This window comes from Melanostigma gelatinosum (genome assembly GCF_949748355.1).
Source record: "Melanostigma gelatinosum genome assembly, chromosome: 12".
Lineage (NCBI taxonomy): Eukaryota > Metazoa > Chordata > Actinopteri > Perciformes > Zoarcidae > Melanostigma > Melanostigma gelatinosum.
Genome location: NC_136645.1, coordinates 12,060,413 through 12,084,832, shown reverse-complemented (window position 1 = coordinate 12,084,832; position 24,420 = coordinate 12,060,413). Strand labels below are relative to the sequence as shown.

At 43.8% G+C, this 24,420-nt stretch overlaps 2 protein-coding genes across 4 annotated transcripts in view; both read left to right on the top strand.

Moving 5' to 3' along the window:
- The first annotated feature begins 398 nt into the window (after positions 1 to 398).
- Positions 399 to 11,441, top strand: zfand4 (zinc finger, AN1-type domain 4). Of its 2 annotated transcripts, XM_079279605.1 has the most exons (10): positions 399 to 586; positions 2,140 to 2,445; positions 3,276 to 3,351; positions 4,002 to 4,069; positions 4,195 to 4,381; positions 4,740 to 4,887; positions 5,312 to 6,520; positions 7,072 to 7,123; positions 9,841 to 9,958; positions 10,492 to 11,441. In XM_079279605.1, exons 2-10 carry the CDS (start codon positions 2,262 to 2,264, stop codon positions 10,625 to 10,627), a joined length of 2,178 nt encoding a protein of 725 aa, XP_079135731.1. In that variant the 5' UTR covers positions 399 to 586; positions 2,140 to 2,261; the 3' UTR covers positions 10,628 to 11,441. The 2 variants fall into 2 exon arrangements, with proteins under 2 accessions (XP_079135731.1, XP_079135732.1); XM_079279606.1 differs by lacking the exon at positions 7,072 to 7,123.
- Positions 11,442 to 18,463: 7,022 nt separating this feature from the next.
- The window catches only part of marchf8 (membrane-associated ring finger (C3HC4) 8), a 59,068-nt gene continuing 53,111 nt past the window's right edge, over positions 18,464 to 24,420 (top strand). The window contains exon 1 of one of the 2 annotated variants that reach the window (XM_079280739.1): positions 18,464 to 18,550. The gene's annotated coding sequence lies outside the window, so the exon portion shown is untranslated. Of the gene's footprint in view, positions 18,551 to 18,715; positions 18,815 to 24,420 lie in introns of those variants that run through there. The other variant, XM_079280740.1, reaches the window with a different exon arrangement.

Sequence of the window (24,420 nt, the reverse complement as noted above, 5' to 3'; positions counted from 1 at the left end):
GCATCTTTTTAAAACAGACATATTAGAAAAGGTTCAGCTTTGCTTTTAAATATGTTAACATTCACTGTTCATTTCTTGATGAAGATTAAGAAAGTCAATCAGCGGCCAAAGGTTCAATATTAACTGATGTACGGTGAGTTGTACTCATGGTGGGTTTTTTTTCAAGCCTGTGATAATTGCCGATTATAACGACTACTGGTGGCAGAAAAATATTGAATTTTCTCACAATTTGATTCCAAATTTAGGAGGATGTGAAAGTGTCCGCCTTTGACCCCACGTGTCAACAATTGGACAGCTTGTTGTCCCGCCCACTACACCCGTGGCGCCGATTGGTTCCTTCGTCTGTCAATCAAATTAAACATTCACAAAGGTGTTGTTCGACCGTTTTCTGACAGGTACGACGATGTCGCCGACCACGGCTACCGACAACGGTCGACCGTCTACTTCGTTCAGTGTGCAGTATTTAGGGTGACCGTGATGAAGTGCTGTAACGTTACCGTCGACAGCTAACGTTACACCGGACTGCTGCTGAGGACCGGAGCCGACAGATGTAGCCTAGCATCCTGCTAGCTCACCACTGAGAAAGGTTAGCCATTGTTTGAGTTGTTTGCTAACATGGCAACGAAAGCTAACACAAGTAGCGTCGGATAGACTGGTTTCACCGCCGTGTTTACTGCAGAAGATACTGCTCAGCAGGTTTTAATAATACAACACTCACGGTAACCAGGGATTTAAACTGCCTTGGGAAAACTGGTCGGTATAAATATGACTTATGTGACCCTTTCTTTGCTAACGTTAGCCGCTGGAGTTGTATTGAAGCGAGTTTCAGCTCCATTCATCTCAGGCAGCTAACGTTGACCTAGTTTATCTGGTGTGTGTCTTTTGGTGTTACTGTGGTGGTGCAGTCAACTAACGTTGGTCAACGTTACATCTGCATGACGTTATAGCTTTACCTGTAACATGACAACCTCAGCGTTTCTTTCGACAATGACCTGTTGACAGCCCTTAAGTCTCTGAATGGATACACCTCAGGCCTCGTATGCTGTCGAGCCGTACAGCGACACAGTTCATCTTTAGTGTTACTCACCTGTGTGGGCACGACTGGTTACCTGAGCTCCTGTCAGGCCCCAGTAAAGTAGAAAGATCTTAATTTAACGGTATTATACGTGCTCTGGACAGCAGCTCGTGGTCAACTGTAGCTCCAAAACACAAAGGGACCAGATAACTTATTGCCATATATTATTCTGGGTTCCAAGGAGAGAAACTTAAAACCTGTACACGTCTGTTGTTCCTGCTTGTAAGTGACTGTAGAAAGGCATGCAAATGTAAACTAAAGCTCCTCTTTTTATAGATTACATAAAGACTAACTGATTGGACTAACCCGCCTCTCTTACAGATGACATTTTGTAAGACGCTGAGTCAAATGACACAAGATGTGATCTGTCAGAGGCTGCCTTCAGGCACAGGACACTTCATACCTCTGATGGGCTTATGTAACACACCTGATCCCCTTGAGTTCTGGCCAGAGACTTAACTGCTGCACTACATCTTTTATGAGAAGGTTGCACATGTCTGCTGCCACTGATGCAGGCCTGATACTGATACAACTGCACAGTTTCAGTCTTGTCTGATTCAGTCATGATTTTATTACACACACACGGGTATGTTTTTGTCCGTTTCCACTAGTCTACCCGGTCTGTGTTACCAACAGCACTACCTCATCAGGTGCATTACTCAATTGTTATGTTATTCATGATGTGTATCTCCCTGAGTCGTGCAGCGTTTACCATATACTGTATACATTTGTGCGGATCACCCAAATAGATTCACAGCCACCAAAAAATATATTAATGTCTGCCTAAAAAAATGCAGTTGATGCACAGATTGACTAAAGTCTGTCAAAAGCGTGCAGTCAGAAATGACTCGGCTATCAGAGATTAGGTTTTGGATGCTATGTGAATATCAAGCAGATTTGCAAATGTCCAATTTCAGTGTATAGACCATCATAAATACGTTCTCGACCTGTGGGATTCACATACAATATGTTTAAGACTCTTGATTGCAGGGAATGTTTAAACCAGTCAAACCTTTTTCTTAAACGTTCTGATAATCCCACCATGCGTTTGTTTCTCCTCACAGCTGTGGTCGTCCTGCATGATGTGTGGCGGTTGTGAGCTGTGCCTGTCCCCCTCTCCTTCATCTTGGGCCAGTCCTCCCGTTTAACCAAATCTACCCAGAGTCTCTCGCCCCAACCCGCCAAGATGACCGACAGGAAGGAGCCGCCCTTCTTTAACGATGACAGCGTGGGAGCGTTTCACTATAAGCTCCCTTTCTATGACACGATGGAGCTCTTCGTAGAGACCCTCACTGGGACTTGTTTTGAGCTGCGCGTGTTGCCCTTTGAGGTGGTCATTTCAGTCAAGGCAAAGATCCAGAGGCTGGAAGGTACACAGATGTTTTATTCTGCTGTTAGAGGAATAGTGTCCATGCTCTATAAGTCAGGATATTGCACTGATTGAGCCAGCAAACTATCAGTTATTTAGTAGACCAGGAATATGAGCAGTCGTTTGTTTGATCATTCTGTATTCTGTCTCATGAGCTGTGTTGCTGTCTGTGTAACTGCTCTGGGGATTCAGTTTTGTATCGTCTAAAAGTTATATTATTAGATGAAGATGACCTTTCATATCTACATTCTTTGTTTCTGTTTTTGGTAAGAAAGGACTCTCTGTGCTCCGTCTGTGAGGAGCCCAGTGTGTTTGTGATGGAGAGCGCTGCTCCCTCACCAACGCTGGCTCGCCTCCAGCGTCAGGTCAGCGAGTTCACTTCGTGGGCACAGAGAGCTTCCTGACTGTGAATACACTCCATCTCATTACGAGGAGTGGCTCTACTGAGCATTGGTAGCCGTTGGGCTGTCATCCCTCAACTGGAGTCTTATTATTTTTGGTCCAATTTGCAATAATATTAGATACGCTGTAGACGTATAGTAGTCTAACCAACCTCTATGTATTTAACCGCTTTAGCTGCAGGATAAGCTGTCTTTATGGTAACACTGTAGCACATCAACAAGGAAAATAAATAAATTATGAATGCTTCAGTCATTTTCCAGCAGTGACATCGTTGTGTCTTTAGAGGGCAGACATGAATCATCTTTAGTGTGGTGTGGATGCTTCTGTTGGCAGCATTCCAATCTGTCACGTGTGTGAACTCAGGCTATGAAATATGAACCGGTCCTTGTCAACTTTGCTTGTTTTCTGTATTCTACTCTGTCCGTAAAGGTATCCCTGTTGCCCAGCAACACCTTATCTGGAACAACCTGGAGCTGGATGATGAACACTGTCTACACGACTACGGGTAAATCTACTCCTGCAGAGCACGGACGACTGGCTTCTTAAGACTCATTACGGGCAATATGTTTGAATTCTCCCCGCCTACATTCAGACTCATTCTCACGTGCGCCTCAAAAGCCTTTCGGCTTATGTTGGTGACTCGGTTCAATGTGTTGTAAATGAGCCAGAGGTGGATGAGACCGGTGACATGCTGGTCGTATCGAGGCAGCTTGCCCCTCCACTCTTGTCAGTTTATGAGGTGCAGCCCTCCCCCGCCGGTGCTCTGCTGGCTGCATATGCTGATATTGTTCTGGGTGCTTGTCACTTCATTTTCCACGTGAGCGGCCTCTAGTGAGATCTCGCTGGACTGGCCTATCAAGCTGCAGCATGGAGTTTTAGAAGTGGAAAGGTCCAGTAGGCACTACTGGACCACTAATGAAACATCTGCTCATCGGGAACAACTGTTCCAGTGGATTTACCAGTCGTGCACTTAAGTTCATCTGGACATCAAGCCGACGCTTTGGCTGCTGTAAACTTTGTATTGGCGCGTCTCTGCTACCTGCTGTTGTTTCCCTCTCTCCCATTACAATTGCATACACTGTGTGGAATGCTTTACAATACTCTCCACGTCACGTGTTCTTCTTTTATTGCTCATCAGTGTGTTTGTGTTTGCAGTATTGCAGAGGGCTGCACTTTGAAACTGGTCTTGGCCATGAGGGGAGGCCCAATTAACACCAGGCGAGGTGAGGAAAGGACCAAAGAACTGGACATTCACAGCTTTGCGTTTTATCAAAAGTTAGTTTTTCAAAGTAAATTGAAATGTTTTAACCACAGAACCCCCCCCCCCCCCCCCTCTTCTTCTTTTCAGTAACCATTGATGATCCCATCAAAGAGGTCACTGACCTGATGGAGAGCACCAAGGAGGAGGGTTGGGAGAGAAGCCTCGCCAACAAGCAGGTCACGTTTGTGGTCTATCGAGAGAATGACCAGCTAAACTTCTTCCGAGTGGTCGACAGGGGAGACGGCACCCTGACCCCTCTGTCTGAATCCATGAGGTTGGGATATTGTCAAAATGCCCTTGTTGTTTTAACAGCACAGTTATTCTATCATTATATTATCCCTCAAATAGAACAATGCTCATGAAATGAATTGGGCCAGGGGTTTGATCATGTAATCATTTAACGTACAGTAACATCAGAAAAACAAACTACTGCGTTAGGTTCTGAGTGTGAAGCACAAATGGAGCAAACAGGATAAATTAGTGTAATTATCTAAATATACAGCCAGTGTTGAGTACTTAACATTGATTAATCAGTGGTGGTTGTGGCAGCTGAGTTCAGTGAGCAGGGCCGCTGAAGAGACTGGCGACAGATTTGTAAGATAACTAATGGGAAGTGTTTTCGTGTGTTCCAGCGGTGGCTCGGTGTATAATGTGTGTGCGGAGGAGGAGGATGATGAAGAGTGTTCTGCAGCTACACTGCAAAGCCTTGAGAACTCCATCACCATGAACAAAGTGAAGCTACTCAAAGCCAAGATGGAGGACATGAACCTCAACAAGAAGGTTGGAAGCTACTGGGATTCCAGGAACCTGTGAACTGTTCTGCCTATCGGAGCGCAAATGTGGCCTCGACACATTCATTTTCACACTTTTAAATGTTTGCATCTTGTGAAAAACAGGCATAGTCTCCTTTTTCTTCCTGCAGGTTTATCAATAAAATAAGGAACCAAATGGTGTCGAATATTTGCACCACATAGAATCCTGCTTTTCATAATCGTAGACTAAAGATGGTAGCCTGCAACCATTTTGCATAATCATAATGCAGATGTGCTGCGCCAAACACTCATTTGCATGCGTTTATAAAACGATCAAGCTTTTCAATTCATTAAACTGTACTCGCCCTTTTTAAAGATTTTACAGAATGGGGGAAAATACTGCAAATGTTCAGTACATCCGGCGGTATAATCTCTCTGTCTGTGTCCTCCAGCCGAAGAAGTCAGCGAAGGTGAAACCGCGGCCCCCCGTCAGCCCACATCCCTGCGGTGGCTCTCTAGGACCGACCAGCACGCGACACCACCATCGCCTCTTTCGCTCGGTCTCCCAGATAACCCAGCCGTGGCAGTCAAATGTACAACTACCTCCAATCGCAGACCATGAATCCATGGACCCCTTCCCGCTCTCTGCTGCCGCAACCTCTGCCCACTTTTCTATGCCGAGACGACCCCCTCCCGCTTTCCCGTCGCCATCTTGTTATATGCTTCAGGAAGAGGAGCCATGGGAGACGTGCCCACCGTTTGCAAAGATCCGGCCCCCTCCCAAAGTGTCCCGGTTGGACATCGGCAGCACCAGGTTGATTAGGGACTGTGTGTACCCTCAGCTCCCTCCGCTGTGTATCAGGGGTCCACCTGAGGCCACCGTTGACCCGGCTGAGCCTCCGGTGGAGGCAGTCAGGCTGAGTTTGTTGGAAGAATCTGCTGGGCTGATGGTGCCGGCTCAACCTGGAGCTCCGTTTGGGGATCTGTTGGACCCTCTGAGTCTAGACGTGTCCACCCAGCCGGAGGGAGGTCGTCAGTCGTTCGAGGTTGGTGCTCCGTACCAGTTGCCGCACTCCCCATCCCCACTCGGTACCTGGACACCCGGGCCAAGTGATACTCTCACCAGCAGAGGTGATAGGCCGCAGCTCGGCACACCATTTCATATCTCGCCATCAACTTCTACCAGACTGCATCTGTCTTTCGATTCCACTCGCTCCTGTTTACAGCCCAACCTTCAATCCCAATCCTCAGCACAGGTGAAGCCCGGCAGCACATCCCCTCCCCCCTCCACCACCATGGCCACTCATCAGCTCAGTGTTCGTGGGGTTAAAGTGGAGTCACCTGGCAAGAGGCCAGAGCTTATTTCCAAGAGGGAAGCGAGAGGCATCACTAAGATGGCCAACCAAGCCTGGAAGGAGCCAGTTGGGTCCCTGAACAACTCTGAACTCTTGGCATCGCTCTCAGCCAGGGCTCCAGACAGCATCAACAGCCGGGACGGCCTGGGAGAGAGTCTGGGACTCGCGTTGGCATTGCCCCCTGCTACTGCCTCAGGACCGGCCAGCCATGGCTCCAGGCTGCCATCCATCCCGACCAACAGGCTCCTTCAGGACGACCTGAAAAGACAAATGTCACCACTGCGCCGAGCAGCAGCCTCTTACCTGGTGAGTGCAGAGAGGCGTCGGCTCTTGCTGCGCAGATTGGATTTGTGGAAAAGCTTTTAATCCCCAATTCATAGTTTATTTTATTTATTTATGCTATAATTGTCACGGCATTGTCTTGATGTGACATTCACTGAATGGAAGATCTCAATCAGGTTCATTTTCTAGAGCAAAGCACACAATATGATGATGAAAAACACAATACCCAAACATTCCTTCTCAGTTTATATATTTTATCAAACTGCTGTAGTCATCAGACTAACTCATATGTGACTCGGTGAGGTATACCACATGTGAGGTTCAATTGATACAATGTGAAATGGATTTCGGTGAAATTTAATATTTCAAAATGTGTCATTTGCAGCATTCACGGCCTTGTTGATAAGTTAGATGCACGAGGAGAAATTCAACTTTTAGTCGGGATTGATGGAAAACAGCTGAAATCAGAGGTTACAATAATCCTGTAGTTCATCTTGAAATGATCTCCGAACATCGGTTCTCTCAAAGTGTGTGTGTGTGTGTCAGAATGTTTCATGTTGCCGTTATCTTCTCAGGCCACCGCCCCTCTTGCATCGGCTGGACTCATGACACCATTCGGGAGAATAGGTAAGGGAGACGCTCAAACATCCAGAGGTTGTCTTACACATTCTCCTTGGCTGTCGTTTTGACAGGTTTTTTTTATATATCAAAAAAAAATATGACTTGCATATAAAGAAAGTGCTGCAGTGGTGTGGTGGGGATTGCACATTTGAGTTGTGGACCGTTCAGCCATCAGTTGGACCAGAGAGCATTGTAGATGCAGTTCTTGAGGTGTGGTGCCATATGGAGAGGATGCTGTTATGTGAACTCCTTTTAATGCATGTTGAGTGAGCGCTACAACAAAGCACCACAAAGGTTTTAAATATTCATTATTTCTTCAACTGCAGTAGCAGCACAAACAGCAGCAGGCGCCAGGCCTGCACACTCGCATATTCATGCCGACCACGAACATGCTCAGACTGTTCCCAGAGAAAGAAATACATCATGTGCTGAGTCGAGGTATTCCTATTGTCCTCTCGTACTGGAGATGTGTTTCTAGTGTTCCCCAACGGCTGACAATGTGTTGACGAAGGTCGAAGGATCGACTGCTGACACTCAACAACCCGACTAACGACTGCACGGGAATTACTTAAAAGTCAGCATTCTCACAAAGACTTGTGAAAGATGTAGTTTTAATATTTAAATGAGCTTTCTAAATAAATTCCATCTATCAAAGACACTCAGTATGCGGACTCTGGTGTTCACACCTCCATGAGTCATTCAAAAAAAGATTAATTTAGTCCTCAATAGATTAGTTTTAGAGACACTCTACGCACCTACACTCGTCCACGTGGATAACCAGAGTGTTGCCAGATTATATGGGAGTTCTTGGTAAACTCTATATATTTTCAGTGGGGTTCATGTCTGGACTCTGAAGAGGCCATTCAGACATCAATGCACTGTTATTGTCCTGACTGTTGTGCTGAAGAGTGAGTCATCCCTCCACTGTGAGAATACATGAGCTTCAGACTATCATTTCCCTCAAGGCTCTATATCTGACATCATTCCTGATTCCCTCGATCAAGACGTTCCTCTTCAGTCTGATATCCTCACAGTGATGATACAGGAGGCTTTACTGCAGGGACATGCTGGCCACTTGTTTGGCATTTGGGGTACCAGACCCTCATACTTGTTGAGTGCAGTTTTATAAAAGTTGTTTTTGTGACTTAAGATAAGCAAATGAAATGCATCTCAGATCAGTCTGGTCACAACGATCTGAAAGCACGCAGTATATAAATGAGGCCTTTCTGTGTTTTTGTTTTGTAGCGTCGCTTCGTCATCATTGGGTTGTGTCGGAACAACTGGAAGTGCAATGTAGTTCTGCTAGTACGGCTTTATTGTGTAATTTGGTACTAATTATAGAGGAAATAGAGACTGTGTTCAGTTGGATAGTTTCCAATAAGAAAATTTTCCCTTTTTATATAAATAACAATTACTACCGCATAGTTCTTTCAAGGAAACTTCCTTGGGAAGTCCAGACCTGTGAAAGGTGATTGTTCTGTTGATCTATTGTTCATAGAAACATTTCATTGTGCTCCTTCACAACATTGGAACCTTTTCCTCTGTCGTCAGTGACTGAACTGCAGAGCAGTACAAACTAAATGCAGTCAGTGTTTGAGCTCCATGAAGTCCCTACAGGGCTGCGCTGTGCGCATCAGATCCTCCGCATTAAATGAGTCGGATTGGGAGCAAAGCTTGATTGGGACAAATTTTAATTAATATTCATAAAATTCAAGTTAGGTCTACTTAACAGGATCATGTGGCGACTGTGCTTGGTTCTGAATATATTTGAACCCTCTGTACGGCAGCAGATTAAAATGCACGAAACAAATCAAAAATCCAATCCCACGCCCAGCTGCTTGACAGTGAGCTTCCTGTACCTTCATCCGTTTTATCTGTGTTCTTGTATCCCCACGGCTCACGAACCTGCCACGCTGCTGCATGCTCCCACAGACGCAAGCTGACACGAACCGGGCTCCCTCGACTTAGGAAATGTACTGTTTGTTTACTGACATTTTCCTAAATTCGGACTTGATAATGGTTCATGTGGCAAAGGCTGAATATGTCCTGAAACCCCTTTTCAAACACTTATCTGGACCATTTCAAGAACAGCGTCTTTTGCTGCTGTTTACGTCTCGTTTAATTGGCTACAGATATTTAAAATTGCACACTTTGTCCTAACCCGCGCTTGAAATGTATTTTCAGACGTAACAAAGAAACCCTGGATAAAAAGACGTGAATGTGACAGTGAGAGCACTCCTGTGGCTATCCAGTGACGTGATGTGTGAAAGTATTGAAATTATAATACAGAAACTTAGACTGAATAAAGCTAAATGCTGAAGACTGGCTGAGGACGGGTTTTTTTTTTTAAAAACATTCAGGCAGACTTAACAGCACATTGCGTTTCTGGTCACACTCCAGTGTTTGATTTCACAGCAGGTGTTTTGCCTTTTAACAGCTGCTAAAAAAAAAAAAAAGAGGAAAGTGCAATTTTGAGTTGATCTAACCTTTTTTTTTTTATGGCGTCGTGATTACTGCGCTGGATCGAGCTTATTCAAATTTGAAGTTTTGTGAAAAGTTCAAGAAGGAAAAAGTTGCAAAAATGTTTCTAAAATCTCCAAGATAACCAAAGCTACACGAGCGGGCCGTGTGTGTGGATTAATAGAAATTCTTCACTACACGATCAGATACTCCACACCGGCTGCTGTAAAGTGTATCATAGAAAATGTTTCTTCTATTCTCAGGCGCTCCAACATACCACCTACCTCCAGTCAAGGCTCCCACGGGCAGCAGGAAGAAGAGCTCAAAGCATTGCGTCCTCTGTGGAAAGAAGACCGGCCTGGCCAGCAGCTACGAGTGCAGGTAAGAGAGCCTCCAGCGTTTCCAGCTGCACTCACCCACTCTGCTGCCTGACTCTTAATTTCATCTCTCCCTAGTTGTCATTCTTGTCCTCGAAGCAGCCATTTTTAGTAGAAAATGATCTTTTACCATTTCATTGTTTCGTCTCGGCCATGCCACTGGAGACGGCCATGTCTCCAGTGAAATATGTTTTCTGTGCACCACTTCTGCCACAAGTTATTAACATTATCAAAGTGTCTCCCTACGATCGCCTCCCTCTCCCGGGTCTTGTTCCACAACAGTGCGTAGCGCAGAGCTCCCGACTGTGTTCAGAAGACTAACAGATGCTTCCGTGATTAAGTGAGGAATGTCATTTACGACATTACATGACTGAGTAAACTCTCCATCTATACTCTGCAGAATAGCCTGAAGATTGAGCAGATGTTTTTATCTGATGACCGCAAAGGTCCTCTTAGACGAACACACTGTAAATACACAAGTGTTGTTTCTAGATCTTAGCATGCATACCATAATATGTGTTTGTTTACAACTTTCAGGTGTGGTCACAACTTCTGCTGCACCCACCGCTACGCAGAGACTCACGACTGCACTTACGACTACAAGGGGGCCGGGCGGAGATTCCTGCAGGAGACCAACCCCCTGATCAGTGCTCCCAAGCTGCCTAAGATCTAGACCGTCCAGCCCGAGCAGAGACGAGGGAACTTACTCACCACTGTGTGCTTTTTATAGCAGCCAAGTTTGCTTCAAAATTTAGATCAAATCTTCTGTAAAGCCAAGTGTGAACAAACAAAAGGAGACTGAAATGGCGAAGAACTGAGTATCACTTCTTGACAATGTGAAGATGATTATCCTTTTTTCTTTTTCTTTTTTTTAAAAATCTGTTATAAAGTTGTTTTCCGTTCTATAAACGTAAAAAGCTGTGCTTGTATGTAGGTAGTTTTTGCTAAATATATCTGCTGCACGTTCAGACATATCTAATTTTAGTTTTATCAGCCTTTTTAAAAAAAAAGAAGAAAAAAAAAGAAAGGACTGCTGATGACTTTTCATTGGACAAGTCTTTGACAGATGCACTTTAGAACTATCTTATTTATACATTTGACTTTCCTTGTGTGGGGAACGGATACTTACGGCTCTGTTTGTCTTGTAAAGTGTTTATGTTGTCGTCACTCAGATTTTTATATTCTTCACCTCTAAATGTCTTTCTTACTTGGGCACATACAGACATCACTCATGACATCTTTCTTTAAGAAAAAGAACAGTACACTCACTCATCGATGAAAGACTTCATATTTATTCATGAATAGTACTTATTTAAATTCAAGGTTGTTTTTTAGAATACTAAGTATGCAATGTGTGTGAATATCTGTAATCCTATCAAGTAAACTGTATTGGGAGGGGGGTTGTGGTTTTTAAGATGCTTGCCATAAATAAATCTTTTTTGTCTTTTTTTTAATGCTGAGCTGTTTTAATGCTGTTATAGTATCTCCAGGAGTTTGATCTAATAAAGTTTCTTTCCCTAAATACTGTAAATCACTGACTGGTACATGTCTCATTAGATTTCCAGTTGATTGATTACCGGTATGTTTTACAGGCGGTCCTGTCGTTTCCTTGCGTCCTCAGGTCTTGCCGTTTGGGTTCCTAATTATTTGCACATTGAATGTTCGATCTTTCCAGCTGTTCCACTCTTAATAGTTCTCATATTAATGTGTAAGTGAGAAACTGCTTTTCATCACTTACTAATTTGTGTCATTTAAAAACCATGGTTTCCTGATGCAGACCCAATGCTCGTTCCTTAGCAACAAGCTGAAATAGTTTTTGTACCGGTTGAACACACTCCACTTTCTAGCCAGAGCTGGGACAGATGTAGCTGCATGAGGACAACTTCCTTCATTTGCACCGTCACCATCTCAAGATCAACTTGTTCTCTTCTTACTGGGGTACTATCTGCTCCTCAGCAGGTTGTGCATTATAAGAACAAGTTAATGCCCTCTGTTAAAAACAAAAAAGGGACTGATAGGATTGTCCACGGATCGATTGATCCCACCGGGCCTTCTGCCACCGGCTCACATTTTGAATTGTAATGTCTTCATGTTCATTTTGTCCGCGAGAGCACTTCAAAGCTATGGTTTGTTTATACGGACACATGCGAACTACAAACTAATGGGAGTGGAGATAATGTATCATAAATATGAAAACATATTCTAGAAGCCAAAACAGAAATATGTTTTATTTTGCTGGTGAGTCACTGAGTAGAATTGAAAAGTGGAGGCGCTGCTCATTACACACTTTGCTTTCACTCTGAATGGTGTTTCTGTGCAACAGACTAAGCCTGACCTGAGTCACATCTGTGTTTTTATCTTCACTTTCCTCCTTCATGTTGTCTCGCTTTGATCTGAGATAATTGGGCTTTGTGCAGCATATACAGCTGAAGCACTGCGGAGAGGGGCATCTTTTTTCCTTTTTTTAAAAAGGACTGAGCTTACAGGCATCTTCAAATGGATTTAGAGAAATGCATCATGCTGATTTTATTTCAAACTCCTCAGTGCAGCAGCAAGTAAATCCCATTTTTATTATGCAAATATTCTGTCAATTTGAAGGATTTTCTTTTCAGATTGTGGCCTACGGCAAGTGGTGAATATAAAAAAATATGGTGGAGCCAATACTCCAAAGCCTGGGCACTCCATTGGCCAACAAACCAACACCTTTCAATTCACTTTGTCGAATACTTTGGTTTATAATCCAGAAATATTCCTATCTGCCTCAGTTCAGTGCTAAATTAGCAAATGTTAGCATGCCAACATAGCATTTAACTAAAATGAAGTGCAGCCTCACAGAGCTGCTGTATCATGACTGAATTATTTTTCTTTTAAGTACAATATTATAGGGGCTTACTTTAGATAATATACCCAAATGTTTTCATCCTCTAACCTTCACTGATTGAGGATTTCTTAAAAGAAGACGCTTGTTATGTATGATTCCTGACGGTGAACTTGAAGCTAATTGCTGTCGTGTGGGTAAATGAAAGACTGAGTAACACACGGTTGTGTCTACTCTGTCCTCTGGTGCTGCACCACGCAGAAAAACACAGAAGGCACAAATGTCTGTGCTCCTCCACAGCCTGTGAAAAGAGCTGAATGTGGCTCTGGAGGAGCTTTGTCAAGACTAACAAGTGATGTGACATCACCCAGGTATCTCAGCTTGGTCTTGGAATCAACACATCTTTTTATAACAAAGCCTACATTACAATGGGGAGCCTGGGGTTTGAAAGACGCGGGTGTTTACAAGTGTGGGAGGGGGCCTTGAGGGACGTCTTTGACAGAGGCACTTTAGAACTATCATATTTATACATTTGACTTTCCTTATTGTCTGGGGAACGAATACTTACGATTCTGTGTTTGTCTTATAAAGTGTTTAAAGTGAAGCGTTGAAATCAGTGTTTTGGAGCCTAAAAGTACAAAATATCTCAGCTTCTGCTGCATTAACTTTGACCATTGTTTTCTAAATCGGTGTTTACCGAGACACCAAACTTTACGGAAGTGCAATACGAGATCACTCTTTCAAGAGTGTACTCTTTTCATTCTCATAACATTGTGGGGTGTATACAGGTTTTGTCTGAGTATTTGATTTGGTTTTCAAATGTTAGTTTCTTCCGTGGAACCGTCTTCCTGAGCAGAGTTTCACATAACAAACTTTTTTTCTACTTTCTTACTTTGTTCCAGGATTATTCAGCTTGCCTCTTGCACCTCTGCCAAGTTCTTTAAGTCTATATTTTCCACGGACACAAAAACAAGGCTTTTCTCCCTCTTTTTCTAAACATGGCTTTTAGCAGAAGAAATACAGCTCAGCGGGGCTGGAAAGGATTAAAAATACATATAATACGGTTAATGCACATCATTTAATAGTATTCATTTAGTTTAGTAATATCCACTATAGGCCTACAGACTAAGATTTGTAGTGCAGTCATGAATCACCACTAGATGTTCAAAATTGTGCAAACTCTTAACTCTGAAGTTTTCATGCACGGCATGAAGAGGAACAGTGATCACAAGTTGAAACTAACCCACAGGGATGTGACAAACATAAAGTAACCATGAAGTTTGAAAGATATTTGCAAATTTAAATGCAACTAAATACCTTAGTTGACATCAAGTATTTCTAGTGTTTATTCCAACGGTATCTGTGCCTTATCTGGAATCAAAACACAATCCTTTTCCACTGAACCTTAAGTGTTTTTCTAAATGACTTCTGGGCTTGTAGGAGTGTCAGTGCTGGTGAGTAATGTGTGCAAAGGGCCGCAGGGACCAAGACACAGGACAATCGAGCACGACCAGTCTGACAGGTTCACGCAGGTAAGAAAGCAGGAAGGACACACCCCGAGAAAAACACAGAGAAAACACCCCCTCCCGCTCCCCTATCCTTAAGTCCTGTAAATGTGGTGAAAATGCTGTTGTAGTATCACCAACACAGCTGTGTCCCACTTGCTTTCTCTACACGTTCAACACAACAAACCACATCCTAATCTTTCCATGCCACGCAGCAAGACAGCCCTATCTCTCTGAAGCAGAATACACATGCATGACAAATTGACAGACTCACTTCTGAGGTGCCCACTTTGTCCAGACAGAGCACAGAGGCTCCGTTGTCCCATCCCAAGGACGGAGTGGCGGACTGTGCATCAGTAATAAGCTCAAACACAATGTCAGGTTTCACAGCGACAGAGCCGAGGCTTTGAGTCAACAGAGGATACATTCCCTGGTTTAATAAGTGAGCCTCTCCCGACATACTGTACTGTGAGTGGGGAGCTCTTTTGGAGTAGTACATGCTGTGATTTACTACAGTACACTGCAGACCATTCATTATCTGAAATAATGACCATTTAACCAGAATATAGTAATACAAGTTGACTGGATTGGAGCTGGAGTTGTTCTCTATAGGCTAATAACAAATCTGTTATGTCATTTCAACATCAAGACATTTCTAAAGTGATGAGTAAGCGTCACATGATTTTGGGGAAATTCATTTATTCACTTCCTGGTAGAGAATAACCCTAAAGACTGGAAACAGGAGTAAAAAGCAAGCCTAGCTCTATAACTAATGGTAATACAATCTAGCAGCACATCTAGAGCTAATTAATCACGATTAATTAATCTATGCTCTTTTCTTTAATCTATCCAAAAACTAACTTGTAAAAATTACACTTCGGGGTTATGTGCCGGCCTACTTCTCAGCAAGGATGAGTAACTTCCTGGAGTCTCCATTGGTTGCAACTACTCAAAGCCATGAAATAGTCCTAACTGTACATACTGCTCCTGTGTTTGTCACACTTTGCTTTTTGAATGAATTAAACAAGTAATAGTGTGAGAATAATTCGTGCTTTAGAGGTTCTAGTCTGTATACTCTGTTACCTTTGGGCAGAGCCAGGCTAGCTGTTTTTGGTCACATGGTCTTTGTGCTAAGCTAAGCTAACTGTCCACACTTCTGGGCCGTGGAAGCAGCAGCCTGCCAATACACACCTCAAGCTGACGTAGAGCAACATTAGCATGCATTTGGAGTGGGTTTTCGTATCCACCTGATAAATGTAATTCACTATATCTCTCTTATATCTCTTTCTTTCTTTTAGGTTAAGTTACATTTCGATGTCTAGGATGTCCTGATGAACACATCTGCCTCTTTATCTGCTAAATACTGCACCATTTGTTTTGTTTTACCGGCTAATGCTAATTGGCAGAGTGCACCATCCTATAATTGACATTAGTTTATTTGAGGGGTTTTTTTTATACAGCTGCCTGCTGTAGATGTGGTTGTTGAGGTCAAATAGTAGCATTAAATACAATTTCATTAGAATTTGGTGAAACTGGAGAGTTGGCGTTTGCTGTGGGTGAGCAACACCTCAAGGCTACACTTCACATAGTCAGGGTAATTGATATAGTCCATGGGCCCAGGCATATATCGGTACCATCTGAGGAAACCAAACTTTAGGGCTACGAAGTTATTGGTAGGGACTGTATGATTATTGCAATATGTGATAACCGTTCCAGAAGAGCAGCTTAGTGTATGCATTTTGCATTTTTACCATTTTACCATTCTGAGATATTGACGTTTTGGGGGAAAATCACACAATGGACTATTGACACATCCCATGAAGGTAATATCATTCAATAAGAGCTCAGGATATCCAGAATTGTTATCTGCACACTTACAACAAGCATATTTCCCATCTTGAGGCACATGCTTTAGTTTGGTATTCAAATTACGGCTGATTTGCACGCTAGATTTTGTGAAATTTTGCGGATTTATTATTATCATTATTTACGGAATGTTGTGTGTCCCATATGAGTGCCACAGTCCGAATGGATCAGCTACCCATATGTACCTGGTTTGCAGGGAAGCACAAAGGAGGACCATCCAGCTGGTTTCAACAAAGTTGGAGACGTTTTCCTTCCCCTACCCCCGAAATGTAAATTGCGGCTGAATATATGAAAATTACAATGTGGCTCAAACTTGATATAATCTTTCGCCCCCCCAGGAATGTTTCAGGTTGTGCACACTGGAAAGTATCTAAATGTATTTTATAATTTCATACGTGTATACGACTTTCTTGTTGTATATTGCAGTGACTGGGTCTGAATGACAATGGAGTCCACTGGTGAAGAAGAACGTGTCAGGTTGCCACGGAAGCGTGCACGCATGGACTGTGCAATCCACTGTTCCGATGAGGAGGCAGACGCAACATTGGTGTCACCACAAAACATTGAGTCTTGGAGAACTCTGCTGAGAGCTGCTGAGATACGAAAGCATGCCCCTATCCTGAACATGGCCAAAGACTGACCCGAGGGAGAAATCCCACCAGTACAGTGCCATCGCAAGTGCCGCAGCATTTTCACCATGAAGAAACTTCTTGACTCTATCGTTGCCAGAGAAGATCCCAGGGGCAAAACCGCAAAAGACACTCCCAGGAGGTCATCTAGAGAGGCGCCCAGCACGTCAAGGGTATATGATGAACAGTATCTTCTGCGAAAAAGCGAGCAAGCATCTGAGAGGTCAAAACACCAGGGAGCCCCTCACGCAATGCGCCGAGTTACGTGCTGAGGACAGAATCAGGGCAGCAGCAGTCAGGAAACTAGATAATAGGATGCTTGCGGTTGTGAGCAGAGACCTTGTTGCTGCAGAGGGCCATTACCACAAGTCTTGCTACCTTTCGTACACAAAGGATCATTCCACCAGCGGTAACATAGAAGGTGAGGAACAAGGCGAAGACATTCAAGCTCGACAGTATGAGGCAGCAGAGAAGCACTATACAGTGACCTCTTCAGGTACATTAGAAATGAACTCTTCCCCAACCCCGAAGTGTTACCCTTGAGAGATCTAACTTCCAAACTGGTGACATGCATGAACTCCTGTGGTATCAGTCAAGTCAAAGATTCAACGAAGAAACACTTTCGTCGTGAGCTTGAAGCTGAGTTTGCGGGAGCACTGCACATATTTCCGGACAGCAAAGGAAAAGTTCTTCTTTATCCAGACAGCCTTTCGATGAGTGAGCTTGCCAAAGTGACATAATGCCTTGAAGGTGGAGTTACACAATGTGACCTTTGCCAACACTGGAGATGTCACAACCAAAGCAGCATTGAAGATGAGAGACGACATCAAGAAGCAAGATGATGTCACTCAAATATGGCCACCAGATGTGGAGCACAGTGATGGCAGCATCCCTGAATCTGTGACCAAGCTCCTGAAAACAATGCTGACAGGAGAAAAGGAGTGCACAGATCCATCACAAAGGGTCACGCGACTTGTCAGCTCCTTTGGCCAGGACATGGTCTGTGCCGTTTCTGGCGGCAAGAACATTCCAGCATTCCTCCTACCGTTTGCTGTGAAGTCCTTGACGGGGAAGGGTTGCGGTTCAGTAGCACTACCCAGGGAACTTGTATGACAATATTATAAATTAAAATGGACTGAAAATCACTATAATCAGCAACATTTTGATAGGCCCTATTGTTCGCCCCTTTCTGCCATAAAACAAATTCTGCCTTCAGGAATGACAGAAAGGATTATTCGGATGGTATAAATAAAGCATTTCAGACATGTATTTGTAGTTTGTAGTTCATTCTAGCCCCATGTGGAAACCGAGTTTGCCTTTTCGCTTTCATTATGCGGAGGGTGGGTACATTCCAGAGATGATAACTACCAATAAGCTGCCAGTCTGCAATGGTTATCACATCAAAATATGATCTATATATATATATATATACACCAATTCAAAAATCATAACTAGGATTGGTTTCCTTAGATGGTACCGACAAATGGAATTTCTGGCCTGGGCCCATAGTCTGATATAAAAACATTGACCAATGGAGTTTTAAATACCAACATTTTATTTACCATCATTATCATCATCCCCATTATATTGCTGCTACATTTCTTTCCACCCCTCATTGCGCCCGCGTGCGCAGCCTCTTCTTAAAATTCCTTCTTTCACTTTGCGTTTTTTTTCTCACTCCACCTTAACGCGGAAGTCGGTGACGCACCACTACACACAGCTGCTCAGCGGGGGCAATGAAATAAACGAAACGTCGTCATTCGGTGCCAAACACAGCGGTGAGTGTCTTTTTGTTTCTGTTAATTGGAACACGGAGGAACATTTGGTCCAAATGCAGCTCTGCGTCCGTCCACACTCCTCTGTCTCCGCTGCGCCTCTCGCTTTATTAAATCCGGCTGACGGTCGGACGGTCGGTCGGACGGACGTGCGTCTGGACTGTGCTGGGATGTGACTGTGTGAGAATTTGCGTTTCTGTTTATTGCCCGCTGTAGAAGCCGAGAAAGTGTCCTGGGCGACGGTCATCGTAGCCTTTGTGATTTCAGGTATGACAATTCAGTTTCATGTCTGCTCTGCCGCAAAAACCATGCAACGCGTTTGCTTCTGCTTAAATTCCTGCTGCTTGCAATGGGTTTATTGTCCGGGGTTTGTCCATTCAACGTGTGTTTGTGACTCAAGAGAAGACGTAACGTTAATGTTGACCGTCTCCGAGCAAGCCTTTGTTTTCCCCCAAGCCTCTGCAACGCGCTGTTTGCGGTGGAATAAGATGACACCAAATGACAATGCAATGTATGGCACTCCGAGGTGATTGAGCATTGGTGTATCGGATTTGTTGTTGGCATTTCTTCACATCGTTGCGGTCTTGGATGCTGTAAACCTACATTGTCATGCATTTAAATCCGAGGTCACAGTGCGATACATCGGTGGGTCTCTCCCTTCTGAGTTTACCATGTGTTGATTTTGGATGTTAATTGTGGAATTTGCATGATGGCCCACAGCATATTCCTTTGCCCCACGGAGCATTTGCTAATGTATATTCACATTCACTGTAAACTTCATGTTAGAGGTGCACTGTCCGGCCGGATGCCCTCTTATTATGAACCATAATAAAGCCAAGTAGAGCCCATGGCTGCACTGCTTCCACAGGCGACTGCAGCTGGGATATATATATATATATATATATATATATGTGTGTTTATAGTGTTCTATAATCAGCTTGACATCCACAACACAACATTTCCACACAGTTGAAACTATAAAATGTTGCTTTGCCTGTTAAATAGTAACATTTGTACCCTTTTCTGCCATCAGTAAATTATTACAGTGGCTCTTACATTATACTCTGTCTTCTCATTGGCTGCAGTGTAGTCTGTGTGTGTGTGTGTGTTGCAGTTGCAGCTTGATAAAATGTTTTTTTCAAAGCAAAGCACTCTTGTGTACTCTAAAGCGTTCTCTCCTCGCTACCATTTTGTGCGTTCCTACCGTGGCATTTCATTTTATTTCCGTGGGAGAGCGAACCTTTCACTCATCTTCATTCCAAGGTAACAAGTCTAGGCGTCACGTCAAAGACTTCTTCTTATCATACCACCTTTTATCATGATGCAGGCTTCAGTGTGGCGTTCAGCATGCTGTCAGGGTTAGAGGGAGAAGCAGCTGTTTCTGTGCGTGCCTTCCATCACTGTAAGCCTTCGGTTGTGTCTTTGACAGTGTGGTGAAATACTGAGGGCTTGTTGCGATAAGAAGCCTCATTGTCCCCGTTGGTATCTGTGGAGTGTGCATGCAGGAACTTGCAGAAACCACAATGCGTATTCTCTCGGTGTAACCGATCCTGCCCCCTCACATGGGATTACAGCATGTCGATTGGCTTCTCTTTCGCACAAACTCTCTTTTCGTTTCTGACACAGTCCAGTGTTTGAACAGTAGCGACGGACGTTTGGCCTTTTCTGTAGGCAAGCGGTTGGAGCTTTAATCTTGGTTTCATACGTGGAGTTGAACAAAGGAAATCTCTTGACTTTGAGCCAAATTAATCGGGAACTCTTCATCTACAGTAGCAGAAAAGTGAAGTCAGCCTTTTTATTCATGAGCTGATCTCATTTTGTCAAAGTTGTCCTGTTTAGTACACAGGTCATTTATATTTTTAGTTGAATTATAGCAATGATATCAAATGTTATTTGTTTTTGTTCATAGAAGACTGTAATAAGTACTTTATCGAGTGGCTTTAAAGTGCTATATATTCAATTATCTTTTTTCAAGGTATTTTCAGTATGAAATCCTTTCATATGACTCCATCCTCTTCAGACACTCTCCCGATCCCTCTGCTTTCCTCTTCCTGGCATAGTCTTCCTTCATGACCGGCTGACTTCGTGCCCTCTGACAGGGAAGGCTTTTGCAGGTATCAACGAGCTTTCTGCTGTTGTGAGAAATCTCAGCGATTCCAAACCCCGAGCTGTGAACAGACTGTGAAGCCGTCAGTCGTCCTGTCAGGACCGACTGCAGGGAGAAACGAGAACGTAAAGTCACGATTATGATTCCAAATGGGAGGAAGAGGGCGACTGAGACTTGCTAAAACTGCGTGCGAAGGAGCCTGTATAGTCTTAATGGACTGTGCCATTGTGCTGGCAAATGAACTCACGCTTTCTGTCTTCAGAGATGGGTTCGGAGGAAAGTAATTGGAGGGCGGGAAGAACGCAATCAAAAGTATCCGAAGGCTCCAACTGTAGCTTTCTGCCAATTAACTGCCGTCGTTGCTTGACACAATTGGTTGTGATGATGAAATGTGCCTCCCACAGTATTTTACACTGTGGAACAGAGGATGTTTGACAGCCGCCATTGTCCCATTCTGTTGAGGTTTCAATCAAATTCAATTCAACAGCCAAAAACCTTTCGGCTTGCAGAAGAGTTTCAGAAAAAGGCTTTTTTGTTAGCTCTGGTGCACCCAATCTTCATCTTAGTTTTGGCTAATCAGTTTGTTCCAGCAGCTGATGTGTTTTTCAAGCCTAACCAACTGGTTTGTGTTTTGTTAAAAATAATGGTAATGCAGCTCATGATTATTTACAACATCAATTGAACTGTTTGTCATTTTCTCGAGTAATTGTTTGGTCTATAAGTTTCCCAGAGCCCAAGTTGATGTATTCAAATGTTGTTTTGTCTAACCAATAGTCCAAAACCCAAAGATATTGAATTTACTATCATAAAAGACGAAGAACAACCATAAATCTACCAACTTTGAGAGGCTTTGACTCGTGATTTTATTAGCATTTTTCTTGAAATATGAACTTGAAGCTAATAGGAACTTTCATTTCATGTTCATGTTTGTGATCCAGGTGGACAAACGCTTTCGTGTTTCGAAACAACAGAGTCACCTTAGAAAACCTTATTGAACTGCAGCAGGGTCCTGGTCCTGGTCCTGGTCCTGGTCCTGGTCCTGGTCCTGGTTCTTCCGTGCCTCCCTCTCCTCCAGCAGCGTGGTGTTGGCTTCTAGCGGGGAGCGGCTCTGCTGTGCTCCTGGCCAGAGCATGGCTGTATAAAGAGAACTAGATACCGTGTCGGTGGCGGCGCCTCGCTCATTCGTGAGAAAGTTGCTGAGTTGCGCATGAAGCAAAAGAAGTTTGAATTTGTAGTATAGAACACCTGGATCTGGCAGCCATCTTCAGCATTATGGGGCCCATGGAGCAAGCGCACTAGCGTTTCCTTAAACCCCGCCTCTCAGCCCTCGGTCCAGCCTCGTTCTCGGGCTCATTCACATAAACGGGGGGGGGGGGGGGGGGGGGGGGGAGGAAAATAACTATAGATTTGGTTCATGCATTTTACTACTTTCTAGGAACTAATTATTTAAAGAAGGGCTTTTCAGGGTTGATTTGCCGAACAACAAATGATCCTCAGAGTAACAGACGTCTATTTCACAATGTAAGTCTATCGGAAAAAGTATTTTTAGGACCCATGGCACCATGAGATGGACCTGGAAATTCTAATTTCATCGTTTGGCTACGATATAACATTTGCTTCAAAGCCCGGCGCTCTACCTGGGGGCCTGGGCTGGAGGAGTAGCTGCTGCCGGGGGCGCAGACCTCTCCACCCCCACCAGAGCTCCAACTGCAGGCCGAAGGCTGCAGCAAAGACGGATCTGGGCTGATGACATCGATTGGTCTGTTTTCACGGGAATATGACCCGATGACCGACATTAGGAATGTCCACCATCACTATAGAGGAATAGCTAGTGTTCTAGCCGATGGTCTTGTTTTATTATGTAGGGTAGATAAAGGCATCAGTAATACATTCACACTTATTAATAACTAGTTTAAAGTACCTTGTAGTAACTTTAACCAATTATTAATATGAGCCAATCTCACACACACACACACACACACTTCCTTTTTTTTGTATTTCCTGTAATGTACATTAACTCTGGAGGAAGGGATAATGGTCAAGTTAACCAAGTCACTTGTGGTTTGCACCCTAGTCTAATCACCAGCACTGTTCTTTCGTCCCAATATATTTTGACATCAATTCATGTCAACCTGTTTCAAAATGGCACCTGCAGAGGCCGTTCTCTGACTCGCACTGCATCTCTACATCAGTTGCTTACCCCGGTCTCCTCGCCCCGTGGTGTTTAATCTGTAAGAAAAGTATTGATTGCATCCTGCAAAGGGACAGGACGACAATTCTGTCCTCATACGTATCCTGTTTCCTTTTACAGGAGTATGTGCGGGCGTTATTAAGACTGTGGATTTCCTGGACTCCTGTGACTGTAAGGAAGTTGCCACAGTGTCAGTTATTATCTTACTACACTTCCAGTTTAGCAAGTTTTACTTTTTGAATTGATCCTCGGCTGAACTAATTAAAAGTCTGTTCACGATATTGGCACCATATGGCCATCGCAAGGTTTCCAGTGCCTCGCAGACTCTGTGCAGCTGTCCCAGACTGCCGTTGTTATCTGATCCTGGACTATAATCGTATGAACGCGTCCCTTGCTAGTCTGGCAGTATCAGCCTCTGGCTGGGCTGTAATCTCATAACATAATAAAGGTATCATACTGTGTCATTGCTCTTTGCCTCCCGTGCACTAACTCAATCCTGGCCTGCCCTGCTGCTGTGCCCCACTGTGGCTGGTCTTCGTCCGTAGGGAATAAAGAGTATTGATCCGATGTAATGACTTCCTCCTGGAGATGATGTCATACACCCGTGTGAACTAAACCTCGCTGGGATAATGCTAATGGCGGTAGTTAAAATACATTGGTTATCGAACAACAGGGTTTATATTGACATTTCTTACAGATGTTAAGTAGCCTCCCTCACCCAGACTTACAACTTGTATGCGGTTGTATATATGTGTGTGTGTGTGTGTGTGTGTGTGCTGCACGGGTGCAATGAAATGATAATGTAAGGGATGAAGAGGGAGGGAGGGGCTCGACAGCTGCTATTACATCAGCCGAGCAGAAGCGCTGGCTCGGCTGAATGGACCGTGGGATGGCACTGCTGCAGGTATAGCGGGCTTTGGTTGATGATGTCATTAGGGCTTTCACAGTCTCCCAAAGGTTTCTGTCTGCTCGTGGCAACGAAGCAAGAAGAGGGTGTGGAGAAGGAGCCGCAGCAGTACAATACTGTGCGTCACTGTAGCCAGACACAACACACACTGGTGCAAATACGAAGGTTTGTGCGTTTGAAGTTGTACTGTATCTACTTGCGTCTATTCGGACTGCAATGCAGAGTGTTTAGCATGCATGGCAGGACATCAAACAATATTTGATGTCGTTTTTGAAGGCTGTGTGACAATAAGGAATCAATCAATCGAAAAAAAGATGTAGCCTTATTATTATTATTATTATAATATAATTCCTATGTTGAACCTTACTGCTTTTCGTAAAATTTGATTCATAAGAGTAAAGCTTCAAGCTCCAGTTCTCTTTTTAAACTAACGCATGCTGATTTACATCTCTGTCAACTATTGAGCCGGTCAGCTGTCTATTTTCATTACATTTGTTGGTGTAAAAACACGTGTTTTTGATTTGTAATCCATTTCAGCAAACATGCTTCTGGAAATCATTTTTTGTCAAAGCTGCCACTTAATTGATACACACTGATTTAAAATGTCTTTGAGTCCATTCGTGTATTAGTGACATGACAAAGGCCATGTCCACATTGGCTGTCACAAC